The sequence below is a fragment of the Lissotriton vulgaris genome, chromosome 7 (assembly GCF_964263255.1).
Source record: "Lissotriton vulgaris chromosome 7, aLisVul1.2, whole genome shotgun sequence".
In the NCBI taxonomy this organism is placed as follows: domain Eukaryota; kingdom Metazoa; phylum Chordata; class Amphibia; order Caudata; family Salamandridae; genus Lissotriton; species Lissotriton vulgaris.
Window position 1 is genome coordinate 254132862 of NC_141695.1, and position 22393 is coordinate 254155254.

The 22393-nt window shown below is 40.8% G+C and overlaps 1 protein-coding gene across 1 annotated transcript in view; it reads right to left on the reverse strand.

Annotated features, from left to right (window-relative positions):
* Window positions 1-22393, reverse strand: part of LOC147701321 (putative methyltransferase DDB_G0268948) — a 496840-nt gene that overhangs the window by 338538 nt on the left and 135909 nt on the right. The window contains exon 2 of the mRNA XM_086928630.1: window positions 21671-21781. Within this exon, the coding sequence (XP_086784756.1) occupies window positions 21671-21781 (111 nt within the window). The remainder of the gene's footprint in view (window positions 1-21670; window positions 21782-22393) is intronic.

A 22393-nucleotide genomic window follows, 5' to 3' on the forward strand; every position in this document is an offset into this window, starting at 1 on the left:
CGGAATATCATGGGCTAGTGTGAGAAGGAAGCCCCTGAATGCCAAAGGTATGACCAACCTCCTGGAAGCTCCAGGCTTGGGGTCTCTAGCCTCTGAATACAGGAGCCCATCATCCCAATAGACTTTGTGGGTCCCACTAGCATGCCCAGCAGCCTCAGCAGCAGCTTGCTATCTGAGGGGTCCAAGAGAAGGGCAGTCCAACTTCGCCTGCCTCAGATCTGCCCTGGAGGATCCCCCTGTCCCAAGAAACTCAACCTGATCAGGCTCAAGCTCTTCTAGGACAGTTTACTCCTGGGTCTCACAATCAGCTTCCTGAGAAGGCTGATCCTCTTCCTGAGGCAAGGGGGAAGGCACTGCCTCAACCCTACTGCTTCTCCTCCTGGTAGGCAACTAGTCCATTGTTCCAGAATCCAGTGCCAGTTCAGTGTTGCTATTTCTGACCTGTGACCTAGTCACAGCAAGTACATGTGTTGATATCCCTAAAATTTCTGCATGGGTCCTATACTCCACTTCAGCCCAAGCTGAAGTCTCCAGGTCATTGCCAAGCAAACATTCTACAGGGAGGTCTGAGCTAACCAAAACCTTTTTGATGCCAGTTACCCCTCCCCAGGAGAAATTAACAATTGCCATACTGTGAGTGGTAGTGACATTGCTAGCATTGGTCACTAGGTAATTTTCACCTAGTATGATCTGTCCAGGGTCCACAAAGCCAGGCATCACCATTGTGACACTAGCACCTGTGTCCCTGTAGGCCTGAGACAATTTGTCATTAATTAAAGGAGTTTGTCTGTACTTGCCCAAGTTATTGGGACTCACAGTAGAGGACATAATTATGTCCCCATCACAGATCAAAACAGCTTGAGTTGGTATCCTGACTAGGCCAGAATCCATCTCAGTTCCCAGGGTTAACCCACTACACCCTTCTGTTCAGAAACACCACTTGGAGCTGAACTGGGGGGAACAGTTGCCGTAGAGGCAATGGTGGCTGCACAACTCGCTGAAGCGCGTCTTGGTGCCTTCTCATAGTGTTTGTACAATGCTCTGGGCTCACTTTTCCTGTCGGGGAAAACGCTCTGGAGAATGTCTGAACTCCCCACTTACTCCACTTAAGCTTCTTTCTGCCCTCCACAAGCACAGAAGCAAATTTGTGAACCTGAACTCGGCTTGAGATACTGTTCTTGATTTAGAGGGCTCCATTAAAGAACCAGAGGGAAGGGCTGTAACCCAACTAATGAACACAACCTCAGACTGCAGCTCTAGAAAGAGCCGTCGAGAGGCTTGAAGGAAGTGCCATACTTCTATTATGTTAATTTAAAAGGCACGCAGGAAAAGCACGCCTCTACTCTCTTCATTGCATTTGCCAGTTCCTTGGACTTACATGCTACAGTACTGAAGAGAATCTCCACAGCTAACTACACAGTTCTATTTTTGATGCTTGAGAAGCTGTGTTACCTATTGAAGATCTTATTTATTTTAATGCTTTATTTTTGGGATTTTGGATTCTGTATAGTAGAATGAGTGCCACAAGCCTTAATGTAAGTGCAAACACATAGTCTTATTGAGCCTTGTTCAGTTTACATATGGTGGATATTCTACATGTGTTGTGTTTGTGTTTTGCTACAGGGAACACAGGGCTAGACAACAGGAGTGACAAGAATCCAAAAGAATCCTACAACTATAAGTGTCTTCCCACTGAGTGTTTCCGTTTTTTCCCTTTCCCCTATGAAGTTGCTGTCTGCTCAGTGATATTTGTGCACTCATGGGTCGCGCCCTATCGGGAAAAAAGTTTATGCAGCATCATCCATCGCTCCTGCTGTATCCAACTTTGAAGGTTAGTGGTTACCTGTCGGTGTTCTGACAAAATCAAACAAAGTAAAATTTCTATTGCATTTTCAAACTGTTCTATTTCCAGTAACTTATTACTGAAAGGTATTTAATGCTTACCTGGGCCAGGCTTGCTTGGTTCTAAAAATAAACAATAGTATATTTTCGATACAAAAATAATTGGCCTAGAGTTCAGTTCTTGAGTGTGTGAATTAATTTTCTGACTGAGTGTGTACATAAAATGCTTAACACTGTCCTCCGATACTGCCTTATTGTTCAACCACTCTACCGCAAAAAGAGAGTAAGGTTCCATCTACCTTTAACCTCTGCCTACCTCTGGGGACACTTGGGCTCTATACACACTATACCTCATTTTTGTGTAGTATATATATAGCCAGTTTCTTACAGATGTGACACTCTGCAAATTAAAAGACTAGAGCACAAAGTATAGTGCAATTCAATCCACACAATACAGGGAAATTCCTTATAGTAACAATTACCTAACAGCTAACTCCTTTACACAGGTCAGCTTTCTCCCTCCCGCCGATTCACCCAGCACCGATAAAATATGTGGGTCTAAACATAAGTCCCTGGGAGCCATTCCCATCACAGCTCGAAGTAATTCTCAAACATGGCAGGCAGGTATCTGACCTGGTCATCTCAGCAAAGGTTGTCTTGTGGCTAAGTGTGCTCAAGTTTCCAGCGGGAAGTAAGTTGTTCATCGCGGTCCATCATCCACTCCTCATTTCACACCAATAACAAATATCACAGTTGAAAAAATGTCCTTAAGCAGATGTAATAGTATGAGTCTGATTGTAATAATGCCGCAAATGTCAAAGTTCAGCGATGTCACCTGTCCAATCTTTATTGCTCCACAATCCACCGCCAACACATGTTTCCTCGACAGTGATGGCTGGTGACATTTGAAATTGGTGTGACGTTAACGTTGTGGGTGAATGCTACGTCACCACCGGCTGAAAGGTATGTGCACTTGCCCTGCGGCCTTTGGCAACTCTTGGCAAAACTAAATATATGCTAAAGACCACACTTACTTCTTCCCTCGTAGTAGACCTAGCTTAGGAACATTGGGGTAGGCGTATTTTAGAAGCACCAGTTGAGTATTTTAGCCTGTTATTTATGTATGTATTTTTATATGTCATAGCACCAGACAATGCTATTACAGTATTATGTTATACTACTGTTTACTCTGTACGAATTATACTTTGCATTCTGTCTAACAATTGTAGCAGTTCACCTGTCTTGCATGAGAAAGAAGACTGTTCAATAAACCCCTTTTATTGAGCACCCGTCTCTCTATTTTCTCAGCAACTCTGTAGAAACAAAGCATGCACGACTGACTGACTAAAATAGTTATCTATTGTTTCCATGACTCTGAAGATACGTATGATTCTTGGAGAAACAAAGTTGTCATGTTTATGCAGTTGTCAGAAATAAATCCCTTCTTGTGTATTCGAGAACGTTTCTAGTGACCTCTGAGCTAGCTGGCACTTGCGATTAGGTTTAGTATTTTCGATAGAGACATATTGACCGTAGTCCTATGTCAAATCTGTAGTGTATATTATTCCAATGCACAGAGCCTATTGGGAATATAGGAACTACACTACATGGCGCCCAACGATTGGTAATGCACTAATTTAATGCTAGGTACTAAAGTAACTCAGTTGTGCTTTTTTCAGAGACACCTTTTCCCGTAAATACTCCAATAGACGTTTGGAGTGGGTAAAGGTATAATATCCGCCATAACTGAGTAGGACGAAAATCCTATGTATTAGCTTTTTGGTTTGTTCAACGTTGAAGGATACAGTGTTCCAAAATATTGTGAACCTTATCTTTGTTTCCTTGAAACTTGCTCTGCAAACCTTCAGCCAACAAAATGCTGGATAGCGAAGACATCACCAAGAACGGTGGAGCTATGGCTAATCCAGCAGCTTTAAACTATACAGGTTTCCAAGAAACAGATGAGGATGCTATATGCATTCCTATAAATTAAACGAAAGCCATCACTATAAAACTTATAAAAAATGGCCTAATAAAGAGAGGTGGTAGGATAGTTTGTGTTAGAGGCACATGTATATCACCAGAAAGAGGTATTCTATTCATGGATAGTCTTCCCCGAAGCAAATTCAGTAACACATGTGTTTCACTTCCACAAAGAAGATGAACCACCAGAGGAATACATTCCTTTCCTGGATATTGGAATTCCACTAACTTACCAGGAGCATGAGCTCTGATTTAAAGGCACCGTAAAACATTTAAATCACATTACTAGGCTCGGTCCACTAGGTAGACCAGGAGCAACATGGCCTGTCTTAGCCAGCTAAACAGCTCATCCTGGCAATAATGAAATTTCAGATGTAAACTTACTAGCTCAACTCAAAAAGTTAATCAAAATTTACAGACAATTGGTCCAATATGTCATGCTGACTCTCACAGTCTAACCTGCAATAATGATTCCACAGCATACCCCTCACCAGGGGAACACACTAAAAATAACACCACAGACTTCACACACAGTCATTGGTAAATTTCCTGCAAAACGGGATCAAATTCCATTCTGGATAGCTCAAAAAATTACTCAAATTTAGGACGTATTTCCTAATACTAGCCCTCATGAGAAACACAGAATTTTAACAATCTGTTTACCAATGGGATCACACCACATCAGAAAGCCTGCACCACGTGGGGTACATTCTTAGCTGCAATCTATACTGAAACGCGCAGTGTCTGTCCATGGCGGTAATACCTGACGTACTGAAACAGATTCAAAATGAATACAGGGCGGAGCCTGCTTTAAATTTGGTTATGAAACTACTGAAAGATTTCAAACAGGTCTCAGAAATAATATTAGCTAATATTAAAGATGAGGCAGCATCAGTGGCAATCCTCCAAAAATTAAGGGAATTTGATGTACCTGAGCAACCACAAGAACTAGCATGAATAATTGAAAAATCCTCTGAAGAATTAGGAAGAGACAGTCTGGGTAGGAAACCAGTTAAACCCCAACTGTCTGAAAGTCCTGAAAAGGTCTTTACTAAAGATTCTCCTTGTCCTTCTAAAAAGAAATGGGAAAACACTAAACAAACTTCTAAAGAGAAGCATTCTCATACCAAGGTAGGTCCCCTCAAAAAGAGCCCTCTGAAAGAAGGTACAACCCCAGGAATAGAGAAATTTTGAAAAAGCCTGATAGATATCAAGATACTGATACACGTTCTTCTCGTACCTTTCAGACTGCGTCACAGAAATCCGAAAGAAGAGGATGGTCTGAAAACAAGGAAGAACGCATGAAGTCCAAAGATGATCAGTACGTTCAGAAAAACAAGAAACCTAATTTCACCAAAAAGAAGGTAGCCTGTCTAAAAATCAGACATGCTGAGGATCTTGAGGACACAACTCAAAAACGTAGAATGGGCTCGGACAATGTTGGACAGCGCAGCAGAATTCACCATAGCTCGCAAGAACTTGAAGAATCACCTGGAGACAGTGGACTTGAATGAATTCATTCAAGTTGAAACTGCAGATACCAGGGTTAAGTTCTCCACATAAGTTATTTGAAATAACACTCCAGATAGAGGGAGACATACCAAGAAACATAAGAGCACTCTTTTGGGAGTGATTTTCTAAGAGTTATTACATTCTTCTAGCTGAACAAGACTGGCCAGCAGAATTTATCAGGGAGTGTCCCCATGGCGAAGACATCATTATTCCAGCCTTCACCAACCACATATTCTCCAATTCATTTAAAATATACTTACACCAGGAAATGGGCAGTTGCCCAGGCTCCTGCGTTAAACAAAAATCATGTATGATGGGATGATGATTCTTCTCACCATAAAATCCAGTTACAAAATCAACCAACTGCACAAAGGCAGTATCCAGTTAAGCAAGAAGCTAAAAAACAAGTAAGGGAGATCTTAGATCAACTTGAATAACCAGGGGCTGATTGAAACATGCAGCTCATCAGTGAACAATTCTTTGTTTCTTGTATCCAAACCAGACAATAAATCGTCTAGTATTGGATTATAGACATTTAAACTCTTGTTGCAAAAAATTTGGAGTGTAAAATGCAGACAGTACAGCGTTAGTGAATAACATTGTGCGTAAAAAATATAAAACAACATTAGATATTTCCAATGGGTTCTTTTGTCAAAACATCGCACCAGAAAGTAGGGATTTGACCGCTTTCTCGATCATGGGGACACAGTGTCACTTCTGTCATCTCCCTCAGGGATTCAAGAATAGTCCTGGGTTATTCTCAGCAAGGGTAAGAGAGTTACTACAAACATATGATTACGAAGCATTGTCATAAGTCAATGACATCTTTCTGGCAGACAATGACTTGGATAGGCACTTGCACAGGGTGAACACCATTATACTGGGATTCGACTCTGAAGGTCGGCGATAACCGCCTGTATGGCCCTTGTACGATTCTGGCAGCGATTGGGAACTGATGAGCTCCTCAAAATCTCTCAGTGGGCCAAAGAGGAAATTACAAAGAGCGACCTAGCCTGGGCAAAAGAGGCTAGAACATCAATAAGGAATGCATACAGGGTGCTCGATCTGAAGGTCTGCCCGCTACAAGATCATATAATATTAGGTAAGAGAGAACTAAGGCTCCAAGGCACCGAGATGTCCCGCACTTATGACCGGGAGTACCTCTCACAAAAAAGCTCGGTAGCCCACATGACATCTGCCTGGGAGCTTGACCAGCACTTCCCATATGTAGACCGGCTACCAAGTCATAACTTAAGGCGAGAAGTCCTAAAAATGAGAATCGGAATAAACCCATGTTACGCAAATAATGGAGCCCGAAATCAAATGATAAGTTGTAACGGGTTCTGCACTTGCACTTTAGGCACTACCTGTAATATTATACACATTTTATTAGATTGTATGTGGTTTTTAGATTTGCGGAAGGAGATTTTATGTCCTATTTTTAAAAATTACAGTATTACAAATAGGATGCAAGCCGTAAAATTGTTGATGGAAATGGAGAACTTAGACATAGCCTGTGCCTTGGGGAAATATATGAAAAAAGTTAAGGCATTCCTCAGTTGCACAGAGTAAGATCTAATAATATAGGTCCCTGACATCAAATAATGTGAAACAAGTAGTGTTTAAAATAGTGCTGTATGATTAAGAAGTTGATGTTTAGATGTGAATTAAGTGTTTTTTAAATTAATTGTGATAACATTTCGATTTTAAAAATGATAGTTATGTATATGTATATTAAGATGTAATATGTTTATCGATACCGCCGCACTAGGTATTTTCTGTTGCTTTTACTTTTCCTGTTTAGTAAGATATGATGCAAATTGTACTTTTATGGTTGTAACAAACCAAATAAAGTTTGTTTTGACTGACTGACTGACTGACTCTGAAGGTTACCAATTTAATTTTAAGAAATCTAGAATTGCCCATCTCAACGTCCTTTTTCTAGGATGTGAATTATCAAGTGAAGGCAAAAGCCTGGCAGCTAACTTTCTAGAGACATGTGTGCTGCTCCAATCTAAAAAAATGCTGAAAAACATACAGTTGATTCTAGGTTTCCTGAATTTCAGAAGTACTTACATTCTAAACTACGCAGTAAGGGTTAAACCTCTCTACAAATTAATAAATCCTGATTTTAAATCAGTAAATTGGACACAAAAACACATTGAAATTGTGCGCTCATTGCAAACAGATATGTTAGCAACAAAACATTTGCAAACACTCGTAAACATACAAAACGTAGTGATCCGAATCAATCCAGGACAATGCGGATTCATGTACTTAACTTTAAACAAAGGTGAAAAAGTACCAATAGCTTATAAATCACACTTGTACACACAAGCAGAAATGAAATTAATTTCAATAGAAAAAATTCTGACAGCTGTTCAGACTGCTGTAGCAAAAGAGAGAGCCCTCGCACAGGGTAAGCAGATTATGGTCGTTACACCTGTACCTGCCTTAGAGGCAGTGACAAAAGCGAGCATTCCAAATGCTAAAGCTTTACAGCCGAGATGGATATATTGTGTTAATTCTCTTGTTGCAACAGACGTTGAATATGTTTTTGACCCATATTTGAAAACACAAGCATTTCTACAATACGAAAAAGAATGTCCTCTGTCTACTGAAATTCTGCCTCTAGGACAGTATGAATGTATAATTTATACTGACGGATCAGCTCAACCCGCTACGGGGGAGTAAACAAGCCTAGTGCGGCATGCATGATCCTTAAATGTTGCTTGCACGATGGCAAATTCTGACCAATGGTCACTAAAACGCAAACTCTAGGAGATTGTACAGCTCAGCCTTCCGAACTAAGAGAATCTAGATGGCCCTAGAGAATACGGACCGCAAATTCCCCACACTTATAGTGTGTGATTCATATTATTGTGTTGAATGAATGAATAAGCTTTATTCGATTTTTTTTTTAAATCATAAAAGCATACAGAAAATAACAGTAATTAAAAATAAATATATACATTCAACAAAAACATAACTTCACATTCAAAAGACATAACCCCCGCCTCAGGATTCGGCGGTGAGACATATTTTCAAGGGGTATATCCCTATCTTGAATGAAGATACACGGGTTTGTCCTTTAAAGTGGGTGAGCTCAAAAGTTGCGGCAATTGTACAATGAATCGAATCTGTTGGCAACAGAGAAACTAATACCACTGGGTACCTGGACTTCCCCACCCAGCGGATGGTGGTAGGCTATTGTTGTTCCTAATCGGGGGATGTTTGGCATACATGGATAGAAATCATGTAAGTCCCAAGTCTGTATTGGGCCATCCCCTTCTTGGGCTGGACAAGATCTTAAATATGATGCGATGTTCCGATTCCTGAATCGAACCAGTACCAAGTCCCCTGAAATGTTTTTTGGTAGTAAGCCCAACCAGCCGACCCTTCTCACGCTCAGGATTCTGCCGTCTTTGTCCGGTGGTAGGGGTCTGTTCCTTCCCATCCAGAATATAACTTTGTTCATTAGGTCCCGCTGAGTTTCAGCTTTTCCCAGCGCAAGTGGTGGCACTCCTGTGAGGATGGACACATATGGCGCTGCTTGTGGCGGGAGATGAATGTATGGTGCATTGCGTACTGTCTTGGCCTCTGAGGGCCTTGATATCACAGGTTTGCAGGGAGCTTTGAAAGTAGTTGAACTTGGAATTATAGGAGATTGTGGAATGACTTGCTTGCTTTTAAGGATGGCAGATAGCTTAGCTGATGGCAGAGTGGTGGTTGGCTGGGGTCGGTTCGATGTTACAGGATTATCGATGGGTTTCAGGATGGTCGTGATTTTGTTCTCGAGACCCAAGAGCCTTTCCCCTATGGCGTTGATTTTTTCTGTTAGTGGGGAAATGATAGTTTTGACAAGTTGTTCAATCTGAGTCAGAAGAGAGGTCTGGGAATAAGATATTGGTTCAACCAGTTTGACATCAGTCTCCATGGTGGTAGGGAGATTATGGACGGGCATTACGGGGGTAACAGTTGGTATATGGGAATTGGATTGAGACCTTTCGGCATAGTCCTCATCAAGCTCTCTATTGACTGGTAGTAACCATGAAAGTACAGAGGCTTGTGTGTTGACATTATTCAATGAAGAGGGGGTTCCCTGTATACTGCCTTTAGTATTTGTAGTGCGGATGCCTTTGGCGAAGAAGGGTGAGTCTACACTGACATATTTAGTTTTACATAATCTGTTTAGCTCACCCCACGGGGACAAGTTCTGCGTTCTTGGGGAGTTTAGTGGAGGAGATAGTGTACTAGATGGGGAGTAACAGGGGCAGATTATGTCTGTAACATGCACAGTAGGCCTGGAGCTTGTGGTAAGCGTTTGGTGCATTTGCACCGCATGACACCCCTGCGCAGCTGGACTTATTCCTCCCTTACAGGGCATGATCACAATGGAAATAATGATGTTACAAATAAATGTATAAATAAATAAAGTGTGGACACAATACCTCCTTTTGCAGTAGTTACAAGGGGGGAGGCCCGTCCCGTCCTGTTCGGTCCACTGAGGGCCACAGAGGGCCCGCCCTTTCCCCGGACTTAGCCCCGGGCGCTCCCGCGCGCGACTCGCGTTGCGAGAGGTGTTGCTTGTTTTTCAGGCGCCTCCAGGCGCGAAGGTAGCGTCAGGGACGCGACTCGGCCGCCGGGGCACCTGGGGGTTGCAGTTCTTTGACCCGGTGGAGCTGAGCTGGTTTGCGTGGCTGCCGTTCCCCTCACGGCACTGGACTGTGCTGTGCTGATCGAGCCGTTGCCCTCACGGCAGGTAGGTAGGGCGAAGCAGGGGGACCCTGAGCGCTCGGCGCTCCTTGTTTTTCAGGCGCCTCCAGGCACGAAGGTAGCGTCAGGGACGCGACTCGGCCGCCGGGGCACCTGGGGGTTGCAGTTCTTTGACCCGGTGGAGCTGAGCTGGTTTGCGTCGCTGCCGTTCCCCTCACGGCGCTGGACTGTGCTGTGCTGATCGAGCCGTTGCCCTCACGGCAGGTAGGTAGGGCGATTGTGTTCAATCTTACAATGAATACTTGCAAAACTGGATTCTAAATGGTTATAAAGATGCAAGGCAGCTGTGAAAATGGCTTCTGTAGCTGCAATTACTCATTCATAAATGAAAATAGACGGTAAAATAATGCTAGCTGTCAATGCCACGAGCAAAGGCAGCGGTGCAGCATTACCTAATAAGTTTCCACTCAAATACTCATATATAATTGATGCAAACTCAGTTCCTTTTGCTCAAATCCCTGGAGTTGGGGAGAAGGTAATTCAAAACCGGAAAAGCTTTGATGTCCGAAGCACATGTGGGAGAGGGTTTGATACATTAGGGGATCTCTAAAACAATATTAGAATTAAAGGAGATGTACTGGTGGCCAGGAATGAATGTGCATATTCACATATTTGTGATTAACTGCAAAGACTGCAATAGAGATCGCAGCACAGAACGCCACCAGATACCTGGCTATAGGATAACCAGTCCAGTACAGACACCATTGTTAGACAGCATTAGACTTTCTACACACAGACTTCCGTGTGGATGAATGTGGTCGCATAAATATTAAGACAAGGTTCATTTGGATGTGGCCTCCTCGCTCGGCTGATGCTCAAACTGTTATAAAAGATTTGCGAGTCTTTATCGGCACATACGCAGTCGGCACGGTCCATTCTGACCAGGGTCCTGCATTTAGCTCTCAATCTTACTAAGAGACGATGGCCAAATTGGGCGCTGCATTGTGTTACTCTAGTCCATTCCATCCTGGGGGAAATTGGGTTGTGGAGAGAATAAAAAGGGACATACAACAATCTATAACAGCTAGGGTATATAAGTTTTGGTTGACGGGTGGGTCAAACATCTAACAAGTGTCCAACGAAGTCTTAACAACTTGCCAAGAAGTTCTCTAGGAGGTATCACTCCATATGAGGTCTTCTTTGGGACTAGGATGCTATTTGTGGATCTTGATAGTCAGACATCAGTGGTGGACCAGAAATATTTTGATATCAAAGATTGTTTGGCTGTTTTACAGGACGTAAAAGAAAAAAGAACAAAACAAAGTAACGTGATCCTGAAACCCACCACCACTGAGCAAAAACTGACCATCCCATCAAGGCCTGTCTGGATTCCTAAGCTTTGGGATCTAGTCAGAGAAAAGATCATGGTCAAGAAGGAATTTGGGCCTTCTTACAGACAACCAGTACCTGTCCCAACAATCCACGGATCAAGAAAAGTATTACTACCGCCCCTTGCTGGTAATAAGAAGAACAGGTTTATGTCCATCAACCTGGTCAAACCACATCATGTGGCCGATTATAAGCAGTAGGCCAAGTGGACTCCGTTAATGTAGCAGACGCACTAATTTGGCAACAATCCAAGAGGTTCAAACTGAGAGACTCATCAGCTTTTAAGAATCTGCATTGTGAAATGAAGGACTAAGCAACAAAGCTATGGAACTTTTACCTCTTGAAACCCAAATAACAGTTCGTCAAGAAACGCCTGTCTACAATGAAGTAGCATCTGATCACACAAATGTAACAAGTGATCCTGAGGTTCCAGCGATTTCAACGAATCCTGATGCAATCTCAACAATTGAGAGAACTGCCTCTGGCTATTTCATTAACTTTGATACATTTTCTGAGGATCCCAGCAAACCTGAAACAATGCCAGTAAAAAGAACTTTGAAAGAACAAGCAGCAGACCGTTTTCATCACCTGAAAAAGACGTATCTGGTTTCACCATTGATTGAACTATGGATTATGTTGGGTGTACTTTTTCTTCTACTTTGGATGACTCTGGTAATAACTTTAGGAATGCTGATAAATGGAAGATATGTCAAAATGAACACAGCAAGTAAGAACATCAACTTACTCCTCAAGCCACACAAATCATCCCATCGTGAACAAAGAGACTTGTCATCAGTGAACATCATAGCCGGTCCTATACCTGGGGATATAGCTTGGGACAAAAATGATTATGACATTTTTGGCTCATCTGAGCTGTTGAAGATTCCACACTTATTCAAGATTTCATTAAGTGACTTTGTTTCATCTAGTACCTTTTCTGATGATTGGGACATCGAGACTAGTAATAATATGACTTAGAAATGTCTGCAGTTTTCACTAATCATGAATTTTTAGAAGGTTCTTCAGACTATGAAGAAATGTATTGTTATAATTACTATGGTCATCAATTTCTGCACAAATCTGCAAATCCTAGAAATGTATTAATGTATAATCAATGGGAACATTGTCCTATGCCACCAAAGGGTAGCTCAAAAACAAATTTCCGTACCGTTCAGGGTTCAATGTATCCAATACTGAATCATTTTATTTTAAAAATGTAAACAAAACAGGCATGGAAAGTATGTTGACAAATACCAAACAGATTTTATCTGCATCCTTTTATGCTCAAATGTCTAAACTAGGTTTCGACTTTTTGAAAGACAACATTGAGACGAAAACTGTCTGGGCCACAAAAGATTGGCAGGTTCAGGGAGTAGAAGCTATGTTTAGAGCCTGTATCATCCCTGAGAAAATTATGTTTTTGAATGACACTGTCCAACAGACGTCTTGTCTTTGGTTAGTCAGTCAAGATAAAAGATCTGAACAATCCATCCATACCTACACCTACACCTGATAGCAATAACACTTCAGAGGGGGAGGTTGACGTGCATACTGTTATTTTGCATCAACAACTGTCAAGATAGATTCCTGAACAAAGCACAGGGTTTCTCATTCAATAGGCCAGACCCAAGATATGTTCAAAGACAGCATCCTGGAATAGTAGCAACATACAGTGTAGGGAGGCTCTGCATTGATTGGTTACAAAGATCTACACTTAAGGAAGTAAAGCAACACTTATCTTTACTTAAAGATGGTACTGATCTTAGGGAATTCGTGTTAGGACCAAGAGCACTGTGTCATAAATGTTTTATATATGCCAGTATCTATGCTGCTTATAATGAAGCAAGGAAGATTACGCAAGCAGAGACTGAAAGAATACGAGAAATTTATCGTATTAATTTGGAGAAAACTTTCTCTCTGTGGTTGACAATGGGTTAACGACTCTGTCTTCCAGGATATATATTCATTGGACAGCATAGTTTCTTCTGCCATAGACATCATGGAATCGGACTTGGTCATGATGCAACATGGTCAGTCATAATTACGTTCTATAATGCTATTAGGCTGGGCGTTACAAAACCTTTGTTCAGGCTACGTGCCTTGGCGTTTAATCAATACTATGTCACTGTTTTCAGAATTCAATCTCACTGATAAACAGATCAAACTGGCACAGAGGAGAGCGGACTATACGGTGATGAGCATTGAAAAACTGAAAAGATTGCCATTTACGGTAGCAGAAAAGCCGTCTACTAATGGATAATACATGGAACAATCACTCTGCCTGTTACAATTTTCCATTTTCAATATTGCTTAAAACATATACCAGCAGGCACATATGAAAGTTTGGGTATAGAATACATAAAACATCCTGGGAATTACTGTAAACACATAGATGTTGGCGTGGGGGGCGTGAAATGTTTCACAGCGAGAAAAACTATGAAAAAGTACTAAGCAGTTCTCTCCTTAGTCAGGGTATAAACTTACACAGGGCCTGTGATGGTTCCTCTAACAATTCATCTTGCCACCTGCAAGGTTCACCGGCTGCAGTGATTGATCCAATATTTGGACAACTTTCAAATGGGAGTTACCTCATGTTGAGCGATCACAGCTGCTGTTGCATGTTGCCAGGCGTACCATATCTAATAACTGTGTCAGCCAGCGTCACTTGCTGTATGATAATATTGTTTCCAAAAACTAAAACAGACAAGGAGTCGCCTTTATGGCCTTCACTGGACATCTCTTCTATACAAATTGATACTTTAAGCAGAATGAAACCCATTCTTTTGCAAAAACTGTGCACTGACCACGGCCAAAGAGAGCTATGATCTGCAAGTCGCAAGGACTTCTGCCAAGATACATGCCTTATACATTTCTCGGAAATGTTAAGTCGTACCTTAAACATGTCTGATAAGAGTGGTATTGTACACGTATTTAAGACCGTATTTTCTGGACTGTTAGCACCTTTTGAAGCAGTCCAAGGAATATTTCCAAACTTTGTGCACTCTGTGTTTGGGGGACTGCCTCTCTTTTTGGGACTCGCTGCAGGGATACTATTTTTACTCCTACTGCTGCGATATGGCAAGGCAATTCACCAGGGACACCCAGTTCTCCATGGAGACAACTCTACTGGCTATGAAGTGTCTTGAGCGCATTGTCCATATTTTGGGACTTCCTCGTCTATGAGAATTAAATACCACATGGTTTCTGTCATTCAGACCAATCTGGCAAGATTGTATCTTACCTGTTCTACGCTGCCTGCTATGCGGAGAAGAATACGTGTTAGACTCATGTCGCACACTCCCATCAGTAATTCCAACGGATGTTGATACTTTGCTTTAACCAGTAACGGCCCATGTACTGTGTTGTCCCCAGCGGCTACCAATTCTGATGACAGCATTCATTAAGATCTCACAGACGCAAAGTGCTGATGGTGAGGTACGAGAGGAAACAGGCGCATAGGTACCATCCATTAAGAACATTGCTAATGTGACCATTGCTGACGGCGATGCTTCACATCATTGTGCGGTTAATCTTCTAAACAAGGTAATCTAACTTTCACCTACAATGGTAGACGATTTCTTTACAGATTTAGAAGATTTCATGTTTTCTCCAAACACTAACACTGACTTTTGATTTGGCACACAGTGTTCTGAGAGACTTTCAATTTGACCTTCATTTTTTCAAAACAAAGTTCTAACTTTCTGACTCTTGTTTTTATGATTATTATTTTTTTTCCAAATCTATGTTTTGCTTTTTGGCACAAGTAATCTGCTTATAGTAGAACTATTCATAGAGAACAAGAATCCAGAGACAATATTTGACCTTGTCCACATACGCAAACAGTTTTATGTAATCTGACATGAAACGGTTTTGGCCCTTATTTCTTCTGTTTTTATGAGCCATTTCATAAATGTATATTTTCATGATTCAGTTCAAAAGCTTTTATTCGATTTGTAAAACAAACCATACAAGCAGAGCAAGTTTACATATGTCACGTTAATTCCTAAAATTTCATCAAAATTGCTAAATCTATAGACTTTTTTAAAACCATCATAAACATAATATGTGATAATCTAAAAACATGATTTGACCCATTAAAATTAGGATTTGGATGGTACACGGTCTGTTTCCTAATACAAACTAAATTCATTTATGGTACATACAGATATACGAACAAATCTACAGACAGGAAGCCAAAGTTAATAACAAGGCATGATCAGATGTTTTAAATGACTATGGCTTTCCTGGCAGCTGTACATTTTAGTATATATGACGCTACGAAAAAACAGATATCCAGATCCTTTTATAGAGCATAAAAGCTGTAAAGCATTCTTTTTAGAGCGAACATTGTTTTTTAAAAAGATAGATTTTAAATATAGTACCCTAAAAGAATGATAAAATTTGCAAAAAAATAAAAAATGGCAGCAGCTCTGGCGTGAAATATTATCGCAGGGGCATACGGTATCAGATCTGGCTTTCATTACAGGGAATGCAACAAGGTGGTGTACGATTCCCAACCTTAAGCGGGTTAAAGCAAACCGGTGGGAATTACGGGTGACACCAGAGAGGTAAGGTTGGAAACCGGTATTTAAATTGCAATCCCGATAAAACATCACAGATTGTAACGTGCCGGACACCCTATCGTGACACTCCTTCTTGTAGTTTAAAAACCTTTGTTTTATGTCTTTTTTGGAGATGGAAACAACAGATTTGGGGTCAAGAAAAATATCAAACTGAAATAGAAGATGAAACCAATAGTGTATGTACTTAAGCCACTTAATACGTGGGGAGTGGTCCAACCTGAGACAATCAAGGATTATCTCCTGGGTAAATTGTGTTTCAGACTTGGCCCAGATTGAACGCCATAACAGCAGGGGACGCAATGCTGCTAGATCATGATTCATTTAGATAGCATTTACAAATGTTAACTATATGCCCCTATGCTTGCAATGAAACATTGCTTTAAATGCGTACAACACCAATGCTCTTTTGTGTATAACCAGTACCATTGCATTTTTATTTATTTTGGGTGGGTTTTAACACTTCATGTTTAGATATGTTTAATGTGTTCAGAACTTAGTAAGGTTGTACATAAGAAAGTGGAGTGAGTGTTGTGTGGGGATTTAGATTCTGTATGCATTTTCCCGATTCATGCCCTTATATAGGGACAATTCACATTGCCCGTATATAGGCATAGAAATCAAGTTCTTATTTAGGCATAGCCCATGCAGCCAAAATAAAGGCATCGCTACTTCCATCCGTTTATCTACGTCACAACGATTTCTTGGAAAACCAGACTCTTAAGCTGAAGGGACTTCCCTTAGCCTGGAAATTGATTTCTCCAAGAAACACATTATTATGCATGAACAACTATTCCTTAGGGGTTCATCCATGACGTTCATATGCCCGAATTTACATCAAAGCTGGCATTCCTAAACACCTTCAAGGTGTAAATATACCTTCACTTGCTATGGCAAAGCATGGTGTGGTTCGGTGCAGTTCAACTACCTATTTGCACAACGCAGCTCACTACAGCAAGTGCCGAAGGAAGCGAACTCTCCCGTTGACGCACTGATCAGAAGCTGTCCTCCTCTGCCGAGAAATCCAGCTCCAGTGTTTCTGACTCCCCTTGCGGGGTGTTGGGAAATCAAGTCCCGTCAAAGAGATACCAACCTCTCTCATGCTAAGGTATGGAGCTGATTAAAACTTAGAAAAACCTTTGGAAACTCTTGCCAAAACTAAACCTATGCTAAAGACCACACTTACTTCTTCCCTCTTACTAGACCTAGGTTAGGTACATTGGGGTAGGCATATTTTAGAAGCACCAGTTGAATATTTTAGCCTGTGTTATTTATGTATGTATTTTTATATGTCATAGCACCAGACAATCCTATTACAGTATTATTTTATACTACTGTTTAAGCTGTATGCATTATACTTTGCATTCTGTCTAACAATTGTAGCAGTTCACCTCTCCTGCATGAGAAAGAAGACTGTTCAATAAACCCCTTTTATTGAAACACCTGTCTCTCTATTTCTCTGCAACTCTGTGGAAACGAAGCATGCACGATTGACTGAGTAAAATAGTTATCTACTGTTTCCATGACTCTGAAGATACATTTGATTCTTGGGAAACAAAGTTGTCATGTGTATGCGTTTGTCAGAAACAAATCCCTTCTTATGTATTCGAGAAAGTTATTAGCGACCTCTGAGCTAGTTGGCCCTCATAATTAAGTTTAGTATATTCGATAGAGACATACTGACCTCAGTCCTATGTCAAATCTGTAGTGTATATTACTCCAGTGCGCAGAGCCTATTGGGATTATAGGAACTACACTACACTATGCCTGGTGCAAAAGGCACTTTACGGTGGTGGTTCCGAGGACATCCAGAAAATGTTTTTACCTTACACCCCTTCTCAAGCACTAAGGTTGGCGAATATGGGTCTTATCCAGACTCCTAAAATCAGGCGGTCAAGATGGGGTGGTAGGACTTTATCTATGGTGCAGCAAAAGTGTGGAACAAAATGCCAATGGATATGATATTTCAATCCAATTGGCAATGAAAACATGGCTGTTTACCTCCATCTAGTTCTCCCGGTAGTGTAGGCTGTACTCCCTTTCACATACAATAGTGCCAAGATGCGACAGCAATCAAGCGCTTTACAAGAATATATCCTATCCTATCCTATCTAAATACAGCCACCAGGTACATTCAAGTCAAAGATTATTTTCCTCTGCCTCAGTCTTTTTAAGTCATACATTTTCAGGGTTTCTAGAGCAGCTCCTCCGGGCCATGTCTAAGGCTCTCAGCACCTTAGAGGCAGCATTTAGTGGCCCAGACTAACTCCAGCAAAGGCCAGAACAAATCCAGTTGCAACTTCAGGCTCTCCAGGGAAAATACCTCTTGCAGCTTTCTGTGTCCCTATAGCCACAAAAGAGGTCTACAAAACGATCCCTTGAGTCCACTTCTATGTCCTGTGTAGAAAGAGGATTGTGTCTGTTTCTTTGGAACTGTTCATAGTTCACTAACTACTGATTTAGTTGTCCTATGTTCTTCCTTAGATCCTGAAACTCCCTTAAAAAGTGATTTCTCACTTTTTAAGGGAGTTCCCACTCGCCTTACTAAAACAGGCCCGAACTGCCAGGTGTCAAGCCATTTTCAATAGAACTTCAACCACACCAAAGCTGCCCTCTGAGTGTTTTGGTTGTGTAGAGGAGTGCACTATGGTGCCCTCAATACTGGTGTCATCCCACATCTCAGACTAAAATCCAGTTTGACAAAGGCAAACTACACAAAGCAAACACATGAAAGTTTTTTTTATTTTAAAGACAAAAGCGAAGGGACTAAGTAAACAGACAAGGGAATACAAAATAATTATCCTGTCACTATCTTTTCTCTTATTCAAGTGTGGCAAAGGGAAACAAGTGGCTCATTAGATCTTTCAAGCTGTATTTGGCACTGTTATTTCAAGACAATGCACAGAGCCACTTATCTATTGTTCTCAAATGAGTCATCTCTGCAAATCTGGTCAGCCTATTTTGTTCCACTTGAGGAATTTCACACCTGTCTCCATGCCAAGCACAGGCTGAAAGTTGCAGGAAAGCTACTGCTAATTAGCCTCCATGAGCTTCAGGCAGGAAAAAGGTAACTTCCTCAAAGCTGCCTTTTCTTCATATTTATTAAAAGTCTAACTTCACCATTAAATTTGATTTTTAATAACTATTAAAACAGTTGTTTCATTATTGTGCTTGCAGGTCTATTCCCGAGATGTCAATGCTAGTATTCTGCACTCAGGCTTTCTACACAGGACACTTCGGCCTGGCATACTGAAAAAAGCTTTTTAGGCCTTGTCATTATAGGGACACTATAATATTAATGTTTAACACACAAAAGTTGATGTGAGAAAAGTTTTCTAGCCACTGGCATTTGCTCAGGGTAGCATCCTTACCCATCATTACTTTTGCTCACCATGCTTTCTCAGTTTGAACCCAGCCATTTCCAAATCAGCCTTGACCCTGCTTTTCATGGAAAGAATGCGGCCAAAACTACCAAGCAAGGACCTCAACGATTCAGAACACAAGCAACCTCGGACTGATTAACCCCGATAAGGGTTCATCAGCCATGTATAGATTGATTCAAGTGGCACAGTGTGCCACATCTGGCCATGCCTTTGCCACACAGGGTGCATACCAAACACACAGAAATTGATGGTGGAATGTTAAAAATTTGCCTAACCACTGGAAATCGCTCAGGGTAGCATCCCAAAACCTCATTTGTTTGCTCACCACGCCACCTCGGTTTGGACCCAGTCATATGCAAATCAGCTTTTAGGCTGTACTCGTAGGAACAGTCCAGCCCGATCTGCTACTTCCATAGGACTATATGCAGATTGTCTAAAACTATTTGCAATTTCTGGGCAGGTGATTAGTGTATGTGACTGCAAAAGACTCTTTAAAATGTAAAAAGTTACTTCTGTGGAAAGTTCCAAACTGCAAAGGGGAGAGAGAGTGAAAAGTGAAAGTGTTCTTACTGGGGAAGTGAAATGCTATGCTTCAAAAGTTTATGACAATTGTGATTGAAAGCCATTGATCAGTAGCTGAATTCCAAGATGTACTGTAAACTGCTTGGCAATGTCCCTATGGGGCAGGTTTTCATTTAAAAGCATACTCACTTGGAATAAAGCCAAATGCATGGTCAAAGATCTATCTCAAGCATTTGCAGTGTGTTGTAGAATGCTTCTTGTCTAATTAATCTTCATTTTGGCACTATGTTTTGTGAACCCAGGTAAATCCCTATTTTGTGATGAGAGTAACTAGTACACCAAATACATCACAAAATTAGGCCCTTGTCACACACCAGTTAGAGTGTAATGTGCACAGTAGTTTGTGACTTGGGCCCACATGCATCATCCCGGGATTTTGCGAGTTCTAAAGTGCGAAAAATAGCGATTCGCATTTTAGAATTCGCAAAACGGGATGCATGAATATTTTCGCAAATTATTTGCGATTCGGTAGAAATCGCAATTTCTACCAAATCGCAAATATTATGCGATTTTCAAAGTGCGAATTCGCAATTCACATTGATCCTATGGGCCAAAAGGCCCATAGGGATCAATGGGAATTGCTAATTCAAGGGTGGTGAGGGGGGTACAAATGAACCCCCCCTGCACCCATGAAATGGTGTTTTCGCATCATGTTGCACACACACATGTCCTAAGTACATGTGTGTCCGTAACATGAATGTTTAAAAAATGCATTTGCTGCGTTTTTAACACTTTTTGCAAATTTACCGAGTGGTTCAACCACTCGGTAAATTTGACACCCTAATTGCGAATTCGCAATTTTAAAACTAATCATGCATTGCTTTTAAGAAATCGCAAATTTGCGATTTCTTGAAAGCAATCACATTTTTAGAAATCGCAAAAATGTTGCGATTTCTGAAAATGTATGATGCATTCCAAAAATGGATTTTGGAATCGCAAACGGCCGATTTTAAGGAATCGCACCGTTTGCGACTCCAAAAACCCTTGATGCATTTGGGCCTTCGCCTCTGTACCTCAGTCTTTTACTTTCAAAATCTTATTTCACATTTAGCATTCTTGAAAATGCAAGATAAAGGAAAAAACATTTGGCAGTTCTGATTAGTTTTTAAAAATGTTCCTTATTTTGCTGTCCACCAGGCTGAGGCAGTATGATTTTCCATTAGCAAAATTTCCGAGAAAGAACACTATGGCGTATTTACAAACATCATGCATTTTTATTTATAGATACCATTTATTTAGTTTCTCTTTTTCCTCTCAAATATCCTCGCAAACAAGATTTTGTTTGAAGCTTGCATTCTATTGCAATAAGAATTCCAACAGCTTGAAGAGACTAAATATATTTTCCTTCAAGAATTTTTCACTTTTTACTTTTTATGTCCATGCTGAATTGCTTTCCACATAAAATTTTTTTTTACTATTTTAATGAAATATTTATATCATTTAACTTGCTTTTAAAACTGTCAAACCATTCTAAAATTCCTGCACTGTGTCTAGCATTCTCAACTAACATTTTAATCAAGAGGTTGCACCTACAGTATCCAAATTAAATGTATCAATTCAAAATATTCATTTATAGGTGCTTTTACAATCTCCACGGGGGTGAAAGTTGCAGCTTTAGTACATTTTATAAATGTAAATGCACTCACACTTACCCATTTAAGACAGCTTTTAACTTCCTCTTACCTTCTTTTGCAGGTAGGAGAGGATAATCCTGCGCATCTCTTCTGGCTCCCTGATCATGTATTTCTGATAGATTGAAGAATGTTCCTTCTTTTCATAATATCGAAAAGACATCTGGAGATCCAAAAACACAAGAAGCACAGTAACAAAAAACATAAGAAAGAGCCAAAGTATTATAAAGAGAAATAGTCAAATTAACAATTAGGTCACAGTCTACTAAACTGGACTCCTTTAAATCTAGAAGTCAAAGCATTGATGCTGCAACATCATCAGGAATGCAAAAAAATGCCCTTGATGCAATATCAGTAGTACTGCGGAGAAACATTTGGTGTTTTGGTTATAAAATCACCCTTCGATGCCAAATCAATAGAACCATTTCAGGTGATGAACACTTACAGATTTGGGTTTCAAATTTTTCATAGGTTCATAGTCAATGGACAATGCCTGCACATTTAGGCCCCAAAACACACTAAGAATGAATTGACATGCACAGACAGTGTTAATTGCTGTTAGACAATGCATCCTTAGCATGGTTCCCAAGATTTTTTTCCTGCTGACATCTTGTTTTGCTGACTTCATGTTTGCTGGCTTTAGGATTCTGGGCACTTTGCCACTGTTTACCTATGCTAAAGTGCATGTGCTCTTTCCCAAACACTGGTAATAATAAATTGACATATTTAATTCACTTACAAGACCCTAGGAAAGTGAACCACATGTGCCAATGGC